This window comes from Telmatherina bonti, assembly GCF_933228915.1.
Source record: "Telmatherina bonti genome assembly, chromosome: 3".
NCBI classification, from domain to species: domain Eukaryota; kingdom Metazoa; phylum Chordata; class Actinopteri; order Atheriniformes; family Telmatherinidae; genus Telmatherina; species Telmatherina bonti.
This window is the reverse complement of record NC_136621.1, coordinates 7531617-7546714: the sequence shown is the minus strand read 5'-3', so window position 1 is coordinate 7546714 and position 15098 is coordinate 7531617. Positions and strand designations below refer to the sequence as shown.

The following is a 15098-nucleotide window of genomic DNA, read 5'->3' as shown; positions in this document are numbered from 1 at the left end:
CTCCTTGTTCGCTGCAGTCTGAGCAACTGCAGCTCTAATTGAAACCACACTGTGTCCTTTCTATTGTCAGACTCTTTCACAACATCAAACAATTTGTCTGCAAACACACTGGCTGCCATCTGTCTTGTGTGTCCGACTAAACACACTGTCCTGCTCTGCAGACAGTATTTTCACTTTGTAGTTTGTCGTATAATATAACTGACTGTGTATGTATTTATCTAGCCTCTCATTTAAAATCTTAACAAAATATTTGAGCATCTTCTTCAATATCCTGATGTTTATGTTCATAACATATAATGAACAATGAAATAATGGTTAATAAAGCAGGATGAAGAACACACTGGGTGAGCCACCTTAAAGTGGTTATGTCCAGAAGGGCAAGTAATAATCAAGCATTTTTTTAAAAAATCCCTTCATTAATTTTTTTATTGATCCTCTTAGATAAACCTCCACCAGAAACAAGCGAACAGAGAAAGCTCCGCTCTATGTAATGCCTGCGCCTGCGTCTAATTGGTCAACTGGTAGGAGTAATTATACTGAGCAGTGAAGGTGGGTGTGGCTTTCTTCTCGTGAACGTGCACAACCTAGAGAAGATGACTAATCACTGAGTCCCTCCCATGGACAGAAAAAACTCTCTAAAACCAATCGTTTCTGTCACCATGGAAACTGAATGTAGAAAGTGCTGGAAACCTAAAAAATGCGTTTAGATAATAAAAAAAAATGGCATCGCTCATATGTCTGATGAGTATTCAACACTACCACTGTAAAAAGCTTAGAAAACTAGAAAGAGCTAAATATTCAGTTTGTAGCTGTAAACTAGCTGTAAACTGCTGACTGTATGAGCAGATCAGTGTTGAGATCAGTGTTTCCAGATAGTTCAGTTGGAAAGGGTATATATCTAAAGCCCAGTTTTTTTAATTTTGGATTTTTTGAGGCCAATGCCGATTATCATATTGGGTAGAAAAAATTCTGATAACTGATTAATTATATCTAATCAGTTTTACATACACACATGCACATGCACACAAACACACACACACACACACACACACACACGTGTGTGTTTGTATGTGTATAAAATGTATATATATATATATATATATATATATATATATATATATATATATATATATATATATATATATATATATATATATATATATATTTATATGAAGAATAAAAAAACTCGTTCTTTGTTCTCTTAATGCTTACAACATTATCAATTACAAGCATTTTACTAATTACTGTATTTACAGTATTTTGTCAGTATTTGTTTGACTTTACAGCAGAAGAGTTACAAGCACAAAAATATGGAACAAAGCATTAAACGTCTGGCTAGCAGATGCACTGATGATCTTTCTTTTAGATCATAGATGTATGCTGTATTTAACCATCATAATGACTGAAGTTACTAGAAAAACATTATTGATGCAGTCCTTTACCTTTAACATTAAATTACATTTTCTTTACTCCATTCTTTTCTTTGCAATGAAGAGATGACTCATATGAAACCAAATAAAAATATAGATGCCTTTCTCAGATGTCAAAACATTTGAAAGAGTTGCTTTTAAAGTATATAATGGTCACAAACAGTGACAACAACACACGCGGGGTTGCTGTTACAGCTTTGTTGCTTTATAGTATTTTCTGACAAAGTGAACATCACTCCTTTGAAAATCCACCTCAACAAGGAGAATGGTGGAGACTTTTGGAGACTAACGTGAAAGCAGTTATCTTATTTATTTTCAATAAACAGCATTGCTACCCTTGCCCATCTTGCATGTAAAAGCACTTAGAAAAGGCTCGGTCCTCTCGCAGCAGCAGTCCCACCTCCCAGCTGCACTCACAGCAGGATATTCCTACCTCTGCTCCATGAACAGACTGAAAATGAAATGCAGAGTTGCTACTGGCTGATCCTGTTGTGGCTTATCATTACATATTAATTTCTCCAAATGAAGAGTGGTCATTTGTACTTGAGCCCTCACTATGGATAATATAACTTCAGTCCTCAGATCTTTACACTTTACAATTGACTTCAAAATCCGACAGTCAATAAATAGAGTACTGAATGGTTTCGGGGCAAAATATGTTCAGGATTTTTTGGTTTGTTGTTAATCAGTTAGATCTCTTAGGTCATCAGGAATAGATCTATTTTCTGTTCCCAGAGTAAAAACCAAACATGGAGAGGCAGCATTAGGTTTTTACGCTCCTCATTTTTCGAACAAACTTCCAGAAAATTGCAGATCTGCTAAAACTCTCAGCGGTTTTACATCAAGATTAAAAAGATTTTTATTTTCCACCCTTTATCAAAGTAACAGTTAATTCCTCACACTGTCACTTTTATTCCCTCTCTTTCCATGGACAGCGCCTCTCCATGGTGCTGTCCATTACAACTATACTGCCAGTTTGATTATGTACTGTAAATTAGTTGATGACATTATTTCGTGACTTTTACGACAGTCAATGGTTACTTTTCCTACTGTGTTAGTAACACTGACACGATGCTAGGTTAGCATAACTACAGATATATTATTGTTAACATATATGGAGTATAACAGTCTGTTTTGCTAATTTAGAGGGCCGTGTATAATGTCAAGGAAGGTTTGCGTCACTCGATGGTACGAACTAATTGTTTATTGTGACAAGTCACTCTTTAAGTTACAGATCGAACTCATTGACCGCATCACACACAGAGATCACACTTAGTATCAGTCCATGGCACTATGTACTTAAGACAGGCAGTAAAAACTTAAGGTAAGTTAGCAAAACTTGAGCAAAACAACGCAAATGAAAAGCATTCACTCGTCATTACACAAAGCAAAGAGAGTTAAACTGAAACTGGAGACATATTGAGTCATTCTTAATTTCATCATTATAAACTTACCTGTCAGCAAGCTCCGCTCAGCCCTGTAATGTTGCCTGACTTTAGGTTTACTCCTGCATGTTACAGTGGTGAAGACTGAGGAGTGAATAGAGTCAGAGCTTGTTACGACCCCCAATGAAGTTTGTCCAGGGGTACAAAGGGATGGCAAAATTAAATCAATCAAATGAAATCAAAGATACTTTATGCCTGAGGGGAAATTCAAGGTTCAAGCCAGCTTGTCCAAGGTTAGACATACAGACATTTACATTTGACAAGTTTACAGAACGACACTAAACTTAGGCCCCGCAGCCAGTTTTACCGGTGCTACTGTTTTGTGGAAAAGTTTAAGTTCGCTGAAGGTCGGCAGAAACACACACACACACACACACACACACACACACACACACACACACACACACACTGCTATGATGCTAGAATAAATGTATCTTTTTATTATTATTATTCCCCACAGAGCATAGCAAAATACATCACACACCACTATGGTGCTAGAATAAATGTGTCTGTTTATTCCCCGCACGCATAGCAAAATACATCAGTTCAGAGTTGAGCTTAAGCACGCAGTTACAATAGTGCAGTCTCTTACCGATGACACTTGGACTGGAGAGCCGACAGTCCCCGGTCAGAGCAGCTCCAACTCGGCTGGGCGTCCGTACGTAACCCGCAACTGACTCTGCCAGGGGGAGAAAACTTCTCCTTTCTAAACTCGGTTCGTGGGAGAAAGGAGAGCTTCTCAGGCAACAGCCGCTCCCTTCCCACACCGGTTTAAAAAAACATGCTCCTTTCCCATGCCGGTGAAAAACCTGAATTCAGCGTGCAGGGAGCCAGATTCAGATAACAGCTTTGTTTAGGTCAAGCTAAGCTTCGTTTGGCTCAGCTTTGAGTCCTTTGTGGTCTCAGTTGGACTCTGAAAAAGCCGAATCGGGGATCAGTTTCCACCAAAACCGAGCAACCGCTTCTCCAAGATGTTTCCCACTTATGGATGAGCTTCAGAACCACGACCAGCTCCAGTCGCAGTCCAGTGCTGTCACGCATGAGTTCGAGTGCTAGTTGCTCGGTATAGTCCATCACAGATCTTCCAAAATTTGCGAGACACCAGGATACCGCACACACCAAACAGCAGAAACCCAGTCATCATAAGTCCAATTGTGTAGAAATCCTCCAAAGAAAGAAGCAGCAGGCACATGACCTTCATCACGTTTCCAGCAGCATGCATTTCGTCGGGACCTGTGGGCTCCCGTTCGCCCATTCTTTGGGGAAAATAGATTTGATAAGTTGCATTGAGAGACCAGCTGACCAGATCCATGATTTAAATTCAGAAGGAAATGGGGCAAGAGTCTCAGATAGATAGATTGACAATAAAGGAGCAGCAGGTCAGAGTGGGAACGGGAGGGAGAGAAAAAGCGTTCATCCTCTCCGAGAGCAAGAAGCAAAGTGACAGTAACAAAAGAAAACCAGGAAGATGCACAAATGAAGGCTTCATTTAGGACCCACTAGTCCATAAAAAGCATTAAAAAAAACACAACAACACGAGCACAGTGTAGGCGTTCACGAAAGGCAGAAACAAAATCCAACACATCCCTTTTGTGAGAGGTGCGGGATTCCACCATCTTCTCTTTTAATATCTGAAGAGGATGATGAAGTTAATGTCCAAAGACTAGGTCAGGCTGAATCCTAATGATTCTTGAACAGATTCCTGAGCAGCGAATAAAACAAAAGGAACTCCGTCATCCCATTCCTTCTGTTCAGCCAAACAATATTTCCTTAACATGGACTTCAATGTCTGATGCCAACACTCCAATGTGCCCTGTGATTCAGGGTGATAGGCACTTGAAGTTGCATGTCTGATCTGCAAAGTATGGAGGACTTGCTTAAACAGATTAGACTGAAAGTTACTACCTTGATCAGTCTGGATGGTGCTTGGAAGACCAAAGGTTGAAAAGAACTTTGTAGGTGCTTCAACTACCGCCTTTGCTGTGATTCTAAACAGTGGTATTGCTTCAGGGTACCGAGTAGCAGAACACATTATCGTCAGCAGGAACTGGTTTCCTGACTTAGTTCGAGGAAGTGGACCAACACAGTCAATAATTATGTGTTCGAAGGGCTCTCCTACAGCAGGAATCGAATGGAGTGGAGCACGGGGAATTGGCTGTTTAGGTTTTCCAACTATTTGACAGGTAAGGCAAGATTCACAATATTTGGATACATCCGACTTTAAACCAGGCCAGGAAAAGTGCTTTAAAATGAGCTGGTAAGTTTTTGTGACACCCAAGTGTCCCGACCAGGTGCTTTCATGTGCCATCTGTAGGATGTGCTGCCTCAAAGGCTGCGGAACGACTATTTGATGTACAACATTCCAATCGGAATCAGGGAGAACGACAGGGCACCATTTCCTGGTCAAAACCACATTGGAGAAACACTGACATAGCCTAGGATCTGCTCTCTGCACTTGTGTTACTTTTTGTTCATTCAGGTGAATAACGACACGTTCTGGCAGACAATTCTTAAATTCCTCCAGCAAGATAATTTCCCTAAGAGAGTTAAGGTCAGTAATGTTACATGAAGCACGCCACTTGCCAAACAGAGACCCCTTTTCTCGGGCAAACTCCATATAAGTCTGAGTCAGGTTTTTTTTTGTAAGCTCTGAACTTTTGTCTGTATGCCTCTGGCACAAGTTTGTAAGCCTTCATTATGGCAGATTTCACAACATCGTATTGCAAACTGTCACTGAGTGTAAGGGCAGTGACAACCTCTTGTGCATTTCGGTGAATTTTACATTGCACGAGAAGTGACCATACATCAGGAGGTCATTTTAAAGCTTGAGCAATACGCTCAAATGCAGCGAAATAGCTGTCCACATCGGCCTCCCTAAACTCCGGCACCAAAGCAATGAATCTGGTCACATCCAAAGGTCCAGCCGGTGGAAGAACAGAAGGAGAACCACTGTCTGTGACAGAAGCGTGCATAGCACTAGCTCTCACCTGGGAGTCAAGTTCAAGCTGACGCAGCCTCACAGCTTTTTCAACCTCGATCTCCAGTTTTCTTTTTATCTCCAACTGGAGCTGTGCCTGTCTCTGTTGGACTTTCTCCTGGGCCTCCAGCTGAAGCCGAGCGAGGCAGACTTTCAGACCCAAACCATGTCACGATTTGGGTTTTTTCTGTGCTTTGTTTTCGGGCTTCCTGTTTTATTTTGTACTTTTTCCTGTTTAGTTCCCTTGGTTCTTGGTTAACTTCATAGATTTCCTGTTCATTGAGTTCACCTGGTCTTGTTTCAGTTCATTCCATACACCTGTTTTTTGTTTGGTCCCCCAGTGTATTTATACCCCTCAGTTTCATTCCTTGGTTGCTGGATCATTTTGTTTCATTAGGTAGTTTGTTTGTTCTTAGTTCCCTGGGTTCCTCTGAGGAAAATAAATTGGTCTTGAACCTGCATCTCTGTTCCCTCGTCTCTGCGTTTGGGTCCACTCCATCATCTCCACTGCCCGTTCCTGACACCTCAGCTTTGGCAGAGCCACTATCACTGAGGGGATCAAAACGTGGAAGAGTAAAAGGCGTTTTTGGCCGACCACTCTTCTCATCGTCACCCTCCACAGTGCTAGGTTCACTGCATGATGCAACAAAGGGGTCCTGGTCCTCTGCTAATACTGCAGGACCACGCAGAGGTTCAATAGCAGACACAGACAGCACGGCTAAGAGCTGTAACTCCACCAACTTCATCACCACCAAAGCCTTAAGCTCTTTTATGACCAATTGCTTTGGGTAGGAGGGGGTAAAGTGGGCTGCTATTTCAGCTAGCTCAGCTTTGCGATAGCTATCCAGTGTGGGGGTTTCTCCAGGAACCGCTCCAAATCAAAACTGCTGGAAGCCATTTCCTGAACTCTCTCCCTACTTCTCGGCAGGCAATACAAGAGAAAAATGCACAACACAAGTCACAGGATAGGACAACACATATCCTGGACGAGCCCCCACTAATGTTATGACCCCCGATGGAGTTTGTCCAGGGGTACAAAGGGGTGGCAACATTAACAAAAGAAAACCAGGAAAATGCACAATTAAGGCTTTATTTAGGACCCACTAGTCCTTAAAAAGCATAAAGTCATAAACCAAAAGCCAATACAAACCCAACAAAAAAAGCATAAACCACAGCTGGCACCAACCCAGCTATAATCACAAAAATGTTCAAAATACAAACACCAAACAGTCAACCTCATTCACTGTCAGTGAATGAGTGGCAAGCTGTGGCACCAAGGCTCAACCAAACACAGCTGCCCCAAACAAAGGTTGTTGGCAGCCTTTATTCTGGTGTTAAATAGTGATCAGCTAGACAGGCCATGGGCCGTAACAGAGCTTCATATATTGGAAAAAAGCCGTGAGTACATCATTCTACCCTTCTCCTACACTTAGGCCCAATCCCATTTGTACCCCTTACCCTTTCCCCTTAGCCCTACCCCTCGGTTTTGCGTGTTCATGTGAGGGGTAGGGGTATCCTGATTCTTCTTCAGACAGAGGGGAAGGAAGAAGGGGAAGGGCTACTTATCCCTTCAAACAAAGATTTTCCAGGACCACACATTAAGCAAATGGATAGAAGAAATTTCCCCAGCATACAGTGTGTTCAGTAACATGGGTACCCCACGCTGCAGAAGAGGTCCACAAATGTAAGTATTTTCAGCATTAATAATGTTGAATTACAGCATTTGTTGTTTCATGTTACATTCATCATACACTCATATAATAAGCTGGTCTGCTCTTCAAAAAAAACTTTCTAAAAAGTCGCTGTTTGCTACAGTTGCATGCATGACAGGCTCGTCTGATTTGAATGCATAACACAACTATAGCTGTTTTCTTTCGGTGACAATTATTCATATGTTGTAGCATTGTCTTTATTTTTGTGCTGATTGCTAACTGCTATCATATGTCTTGTAACCAGGGAAGCCAGAAGAAACCAAAACATTAATCTGTTTACGAGCAAAAAATGAGAAGCGTTTCCTGAAATCGAAGTATTCGGCAAAACAACTTTGGGAGTGAGTTATTGTTAAAATATTTCTGTTCTTGTGCTAATTTCTGTTATATAGCCTATATTAACTTCTTCATAATTTCATGACAGTCACATATCTGTCAACAAATGTGCAATAGCACTCCAACTACTGTATTTTTTGGGCCACAACGTGCACTACATTATAAGGCGCATCCTCAAATACGGAGTCTATATTTGTCTTCAGGTCATCCATAAGGCACACCGTGTTATTAGGCGCATGCTAAAACTAAAGTAAAACAAAGTAACGAAAACAAAACAGTGAGTTTGGTTTAACTTTAATCAACAAAAGTACTGGTACTTATTTTAAAATACACACACATTTTTTAATCAGTCTGTAGTCATAAATCCGTCAAACTCCTCATCTTCTGTGACGGAATTGAACAGCTGGGCAATTTCGCCGTCAAGCACAGCGGGTTCTCTGTCTTCGTTTTCAGAGTCAGTGTTGTTGCTGACTGGACAACAATTGATGGCGATACGTTTGCCCAGGCATCCACAATCAACTCACATATTGCCTGATGCTGCCTCCCAGTCTTTGTGAAGGTGTGTTCGCCATTGCTCCCATGGCGCTTGCCACTTAGGTTGTAGTTCTTTCATTAGTCGTCCCAAGATGATGGCAAGCTCAGAATTCATTTGCTTTACTTGATTTTTCACAGTAGCGGTAGTAGACTTCTTGCACAGTAGTGGTGATATGGGCGCACATGTAGTCGCAGATCAACGGAGACAGTGATACGTGAAAAAAAAAACCCATCTGGTCTCTTTACAAAAGGCTTACTGCTACTTCCAGTGTCTGACAGGAAGTTGTACCCATAACTCTTTCTACAGTAGCACCCCCAGGAATAAAGTGGATAGCATTGTTGTGTGTGTGTGTGTGTGTGTGTGTGTGTGTGTGTGTGTGTGTGTGTGTGTGTGTGTGTGTGTGTGTGTGCGTGTGTGTGTGTGTGTGTGTGTGTGTGTGTGTCTTTGTGTCAGAAAAAACTCCCAAAACTCTGCTCTGGAAAAGATGCTGGTCAGTTGACTGCTTCCACATGGAAGGATTTTGAGGACATGCACGAGGTATTGGCCATTTCTGGATTGCAATAATTTATGAAATATTCCTTTAGGAATCTGTCAAGAGTCAAGCCATTCTTCAGCTAGCACCTCAGCAGCCAACACCTCACTTGCATCTTCTCCAGCAACTCGTGGAACCTCAGCTACCAACAGAGACACAGCAAGTCCCCAACTCCTTCACCGAAAAGACAGACAAATCCTATTCCAGATTTTTTGGTGGACGAGTCAAAAAAGGAACAGAAACGACATGAGGAGAGTGAGGCCAAGACAGAAGTTTTTGGGACTCTTTGAGAAATTGGATGGGAAGTTGTAGGTGTGTCTTGGCAATAAAAAACATTGTTTATTATTGTGTCAACATTTCACAAATCTACTGGAATACATTTTTTATTCTGGATGTCCTTTTTAATTTTATCATAAATAATTTTCATACACAGGTGAAATATTGTTTATCCCGGGTGCTGGGACTTTTTTTTTTTAAATAAATATTTAAAGTTTGTGGTAGGTTTTACTTTGGTAAAGTGCAATACTGTTATTTATGAAAGTGGTCTGGTAATTAATTACATACTTAACCAAATTTTACTTGAAAAAGATACATGTCAGCAAGCAATGTGTATGCAAATGTTTGTTTCAGATAAAAAAAAAAAAAGACAAAAACACAGTAAGAAACTAGAGAAGCACAGCAAGAAGCTTTTCTGTCTCTTGTAGCAATTCGAGATGTTTCATTGTTGGCCATTGGTTCACAGGGGGTTTGGGGATCAAAGTTTTTCCCTAAAATGTCATTTTTTGGCTCCAGTGCATCCCCATTATCTAGACACACCAAGCTGGATAGCCACCATCACCCAGCAGGATAAACCCTCATGAAGAATAACATCTTGCTCTTTAGAACAAAAATAAAAAATCAGACCTGGAAAAATTACAACGTAAAATTGTGGATGTCTCCCGTCCCACAGAACACACAGGCCATGACGGTTGCCTCTTCCCACAAAGCAACCGTCATGGCCTGTGGTATGATGCAATCACATAATTTCACATAAATAGAAATCATTCAGTAATATAAAGCCAGAAAACTCACACAATCAACACACAACGTACAAATAGAGATTGGTACCTCAAGCTGGTTTATACAGTTCTGAAAACAACTGAACACGAGTCCACATAAATTAGCTTAGATTAGTTAGCTTAGCTAACTAATCTAAATGTCAAATGTACATACCATATATTGATTCATGTGAATTGCCAGTTGTAGAAATTTTGTCTCCTTTGATGTCTGCGTTCATTTCTTCGGGAAATATTTTCACCCTGACTCCTTACCGCCTGGTTGGAGAGCTTAGGTTGGGGTTAGGGGAAGTGGAAGGGGTAAGAATGAGAATTGGGATTCACACGCATTTACTGTTTTATGAGATATAACGAATAAATCAGTCGATGATAATTATTTTGTAAATATAATTATAATTTGTCTAATCAGCCAGCCGATAAATCAGTCGGGTCCAAGTTATATTTACTCTGAAAGATGTGTCAGAGATCTGAATTTAATTTAGAGCAAGAGCATGGTCAGCGTTAAATTAAAAAAAAAAAAAAAAAAAAAAAACTGCAGCAAAGTTAAATAATTATACATCAGCATCAGAATGGTGCTGATGTATAATTATTTGGTCTGAGTATTTACTTAAATTTTCCTGCACAGCCATCTCTAGGATTTACTGGTCTGAATAAGAGAAAATATCTACCAAACAGCAGTAGTTTGGACCAGATACAGGTAAAGACCACTCCTGAAAGCGGAGAACATGGAAGGCTACAATTCACACAGACTCACCGAAACTGGAAGATAAACTGCGGAGAATCGTTGTCCTCGTCTGACGAGTCACCATTTCAGCTCCACATTCAGATGGTAGGATCAGAATCTGTTGTAAACATCATGAAAACATTGGTCTAGTTTGCCTTGAATGAAACTTTTGCCTTTTTATCAACCTTGGATCAACTCCTTGGATGATCATGTCCATCCCTTTACGAGCACAGTGGAGCATTTTCTGATGGATACTGCCAGCAGGAGGATGCACCATTTCACAAAGCTCACACCATCTCGACCATGACATTGAGTTTACTGTACTTTAATAGCCTCCATAGTCACCAATTCATAATCCAGCAGGACAGTTTTGGGATGTGATGGAATGAAAGATTCTCATCACGGATGTGATGAAACGGTTGATTTTGATAAAAAATGTGGCGGAACAGGAGAATTATAAAATAAACTGTCATTGTCCATTGCTTTATTTAGAAAACTACATCTGATAGCATTTCCTGTTTTTCTGATGAGCTGCATGAAGTTGTCACAGAGCAAAATAAAAGTATGTGCAGCACTTTTTAGTGCTGCACATACTAAAAAATTAAAAACACTAATTTTTCATCACTGCTTGTTTTCACAAATTAATCTGAAGTGATGCTCTTGGTCTGGAGAAGATAAGTGAAATAAGATGTGAAATGATAAAAACTAAATGAAGATTTAGGAGTAAAAGGAAAACAGGAACAATTGCACTAAAAAAATAAATATCCAGATCATGTGGTCTTAACAAAGCAAACAGCTCTGCAGATACAACTGCAGACAGAAATGGTGACTCCTCTCAACTGATCTGAAGTTAACCCAAGAGACTGGTCTTTAATGGGTGAGGTTTATTTGCCTACAATCTGCTTCTTTCCAGCTTCCCAATAAACTAAAGCCTCCTAAGCCACATCTACCTCTTCACTGTAACATGATTTATACATTTGATAATAACCCTAAAAGAAAAACATCATTTTGTTTACAATATCTGTTTTAGCTAAAACAACTCTGTACATCTGAGGGGATCAATGTCAAGTCTAGTAAAATATCCCAATAGGCTTCATGTTAAACCTTTAATGTCAGGAAGATGGTGAAATGTGTAGCTTTTGCTCTGAGCAATGTCAACATGTAGCTTGTAGTTCTGTCAAAGTAAATTTTTGCTTTTAGCTAAGGGCTAATGTGGTAGAAACGGTGTTAAAATGCTGTTAACATTTAAAATGTTTCCAATGATCGCATTTAGCAAGTAGCTCCATGAAAGTGAACTGTGCAACTGTTACCTAAATAAGTAGATGCTGTAGAATAACTGTTAAAATGCTGATGTTAGCATATAAAATGTTTCCATTGTCACCAGTTCAGCCATGATACTCTGCATTTAAAAGAGTCTGATGTAGGATTAACTTTTTCAAACAAGCTTACAGTTTTTGGAAGCTTTAATGTAAAAGCTCTTGACATGTTTTGGTGAGCAGTCCAGCACCTTTCCAACACATTATAACAAAGTCATTTATAACAGAGTTTTAGAGAGTGGAATGAGCCCCTTATCTTTCTACCAACTACTTGTATATGTGATGTGCCTCTTATAAGACGTGTCTAATAGCATCAAGGTTTACCTTTATTTTACCAGGTAAGTCCCAAAATCTTAATTTCAATGGAGCTCTGGCCAAGACAGCAGCAGTTTTGTTTCCATTAGAGACAGCAATCATTTTAACAACCATTCAAAATACACACAGCATTAAATATAATATATAAATCTGAGAGTGAAAGAATTTAAAAGCTGTATGCCAAGTTCAGTGTAAGTAAAAGAAAATGAGAATATTACTTTTTAATCCAGGTAGTGTATAGTTTCTAAACTTGTATAGTTTGTTTGCTTTGTTTTTTATTTTAAAAAGCGCAAAAGAAAACCAAAAGAAACTAAACTAAACTAAACTAAAAGAAAAAAAAAATCAGATTTTAGATTCAGTCGAGGGTTGCACCCCCAAAAATGGGCTTTAAACGCCTATGGTGATGTGGTTTCTCGTCCTGATGGTAGTCTGTACATTTTGTAATCATGAACAATAAGAAATATAGTTAGAACCCTCATTTTACTGTAAATCATTAAAAACTCTGACCAATGCAAATGTTCGGACTGAAATGGAGTTGTTCATTTCTTATATTTTGTAAGCTTCTTCTCCCAGTTCCCCTCCTCCCCCTCCTGCAGCGCATACCTGATAGCCACACCCCGCATTTAAATAACGTGTTAGGATGAAAATACAAAGTAGTGAAGAAGAAACTAGGAAGGCAAACACGGCTGAGAAAATGCAGGAAGGATTTCCCTGACCCACCTCGGTTTATTTGCCTCCTCCCGCTAAACAGCCAAGAAAGAGAAAATCGTTGGTGGGGCCATGACAGGGCGACACTTTCAAATCTTGCCAGCTCCCCAATGTTACCTACTCCAGCTTTAAAACACCTAAATGCATTCAGTATCAAATTGGGTGTGGCCTTCCTCTAAGTATCATAAAACAAAATTGCTTTACTTTCTCTTTCATTCATTTCAAATTATGCAGTTGGGCCTGCATGAGGTCAAAAGAAAATTAAGTTTGTGAGAAAGGGTAGAAGCAAAACAGTAAATTCTATATGAACATGATTTGGAAACGCTACCATTTTCATTGGACAAACACCTATTTAACAGAAAATAGGAAAAGCGGAGCAATTCTCAATGGTTCAATTAATCCAGATGAAAATGTGAAATTCTTTTTAGAAAGCATGGACTGAATGCAGACTGAATAGGACCGGGGGCATTCAGTTTGTTATGGAGTTGCATTAGTGCCGATGGCATGGGTAGCTTCCACATCTGTGAAGCTTCATCCATGCTGAAAAGTACATGGAGGGTTTAGAGCAACATCTGCTCCCATCCAGAGAACATTTTTTTCAGAGAATGCCTTGCAGATTTCAGCAAGACCCCATTACACCTATACAATATGTCTGGAACATCATGAAAGCAAAATTCCAGCAACCATATCCAGGACTGTAGACAGCTAGATTCCTGCATCAGACCAGACAGCAACAGGTCTCCTCACTTCCGCCATATTAATAAAAAATTGTTAAAAGAAGAGATGATGCTAACAATGCCATCATCACCCTAAAACTACTTTTTTACACATGCTAATAGTTGCTATCAATGCTAAAAGTCACACTGGAGCTACTTTTACTGCCATCAGATTCATAATCAGCTCATAATTAAAAAAAAAAAAAAAAAAAAAAAAAGTCAGTTTTTTAATATGTTTTCTGTTATCTTGTGCAAACAAGATTTTGGTTAACCAGATATTCAGATGGTTGCATTCTGGCTAAATTCATGTTTTAAATTTAGTCACAGTCTTTTAGTAATTTCAGTTTGACTTTGATGCCATTTATTGGTGGACAGAGTTTATGTTTTAACAGTATATGGTTAGGTTAGGGTGGGGCATTTCAAGCTTCTTATTGCTACTTCATCTATTAAGACACACACAAATACAGACAAATACCAGACAAGCTTTGCACTATTTTCTTCTTCAACTTCTTTCATAGGGAGAGAAAGTTTTCCATGCAGGTGAAGAAAACATCTGCTTTTATGTGACGCCGTCGAAAATATCAAACCAGCTATAATACTGATCTGATCGTCTTCTTTCCATCACTAAAGGTGTCCAGTAGCCAACAAAACGTGTCCCCCTGGTCATGCCTGGAGTATAAGGCAGTGTCGATGCATCAGCATGGTTGCCAGCTTGCAACACAACCCCCATCCTTCACCTCTGCCCCCCCAGAAGCCCCCCCAACAACACTTTGGTGAGTTTTCCAGTAAGCTTTCTCTCATTGTGACATGTCTCTGTTCATTTCAGGTCAAATGAAACACTGAAGAAGAATTTGTCTGTACTCAGAGGTGAAATATATATAGACAGGTATTTGCAGGAACTGCCTGGATGGACAATATCTTTAGTAGGAGAGATCCAGTCTTCCAGATGTACAAAGCTGCAATGTTTAGATGCATCACTTCTCCAATACACCGGAAACAGTCTGACTTCCCTCATCCACATGTCACCCAGCTCTGCAGAAACCTGATTCATTCATCTGGTTCAGGTGTGTTGGAGTAGGATGCAGAATGATAGATCTCCACCACAGGACTTGAGCACCCTGCTGTAGAGGATGGCTGTGTTTGTGCATGTCCTAAATATCCTAAAGCACTTAAGGTTTAGCCTTGGTTAAGGCTGTAGCTGGTTCAGTTATCAACGCAGTGGGACTTGGTCACGGATACTTTTTTATTAAGAATTAAATTAATTTGGATAATTAATTCTAGATTGCGCCGTCTGTTGGCA

At 39.9% G+C, this 15098-nt stretch overlaps 1 protein-coding gene across 1 annotated transcript in view; it reads left to right on the top strand.

The window, feature by feature from the left end:
• vegfc (vascular endothelial growth factor c) overlaps positions 1 to 15098 on the top strand; it is a gene marked incomplete at both ends in the record, with an annotated part of 78318 nt that overhangs the window by 49896 nt on the left and 13324 nt on the right. The window contains one exon of the mRNA XM_079264798.1: positions 14429 to 14571. Within this exon, the coding sequence (XP_079120924.1) occupies positions 14429 to 14571 (143 nt within the window). The remainder of the gene's footprint in view (positions 1 to 14428; positions 14572 to 15098) is intronic.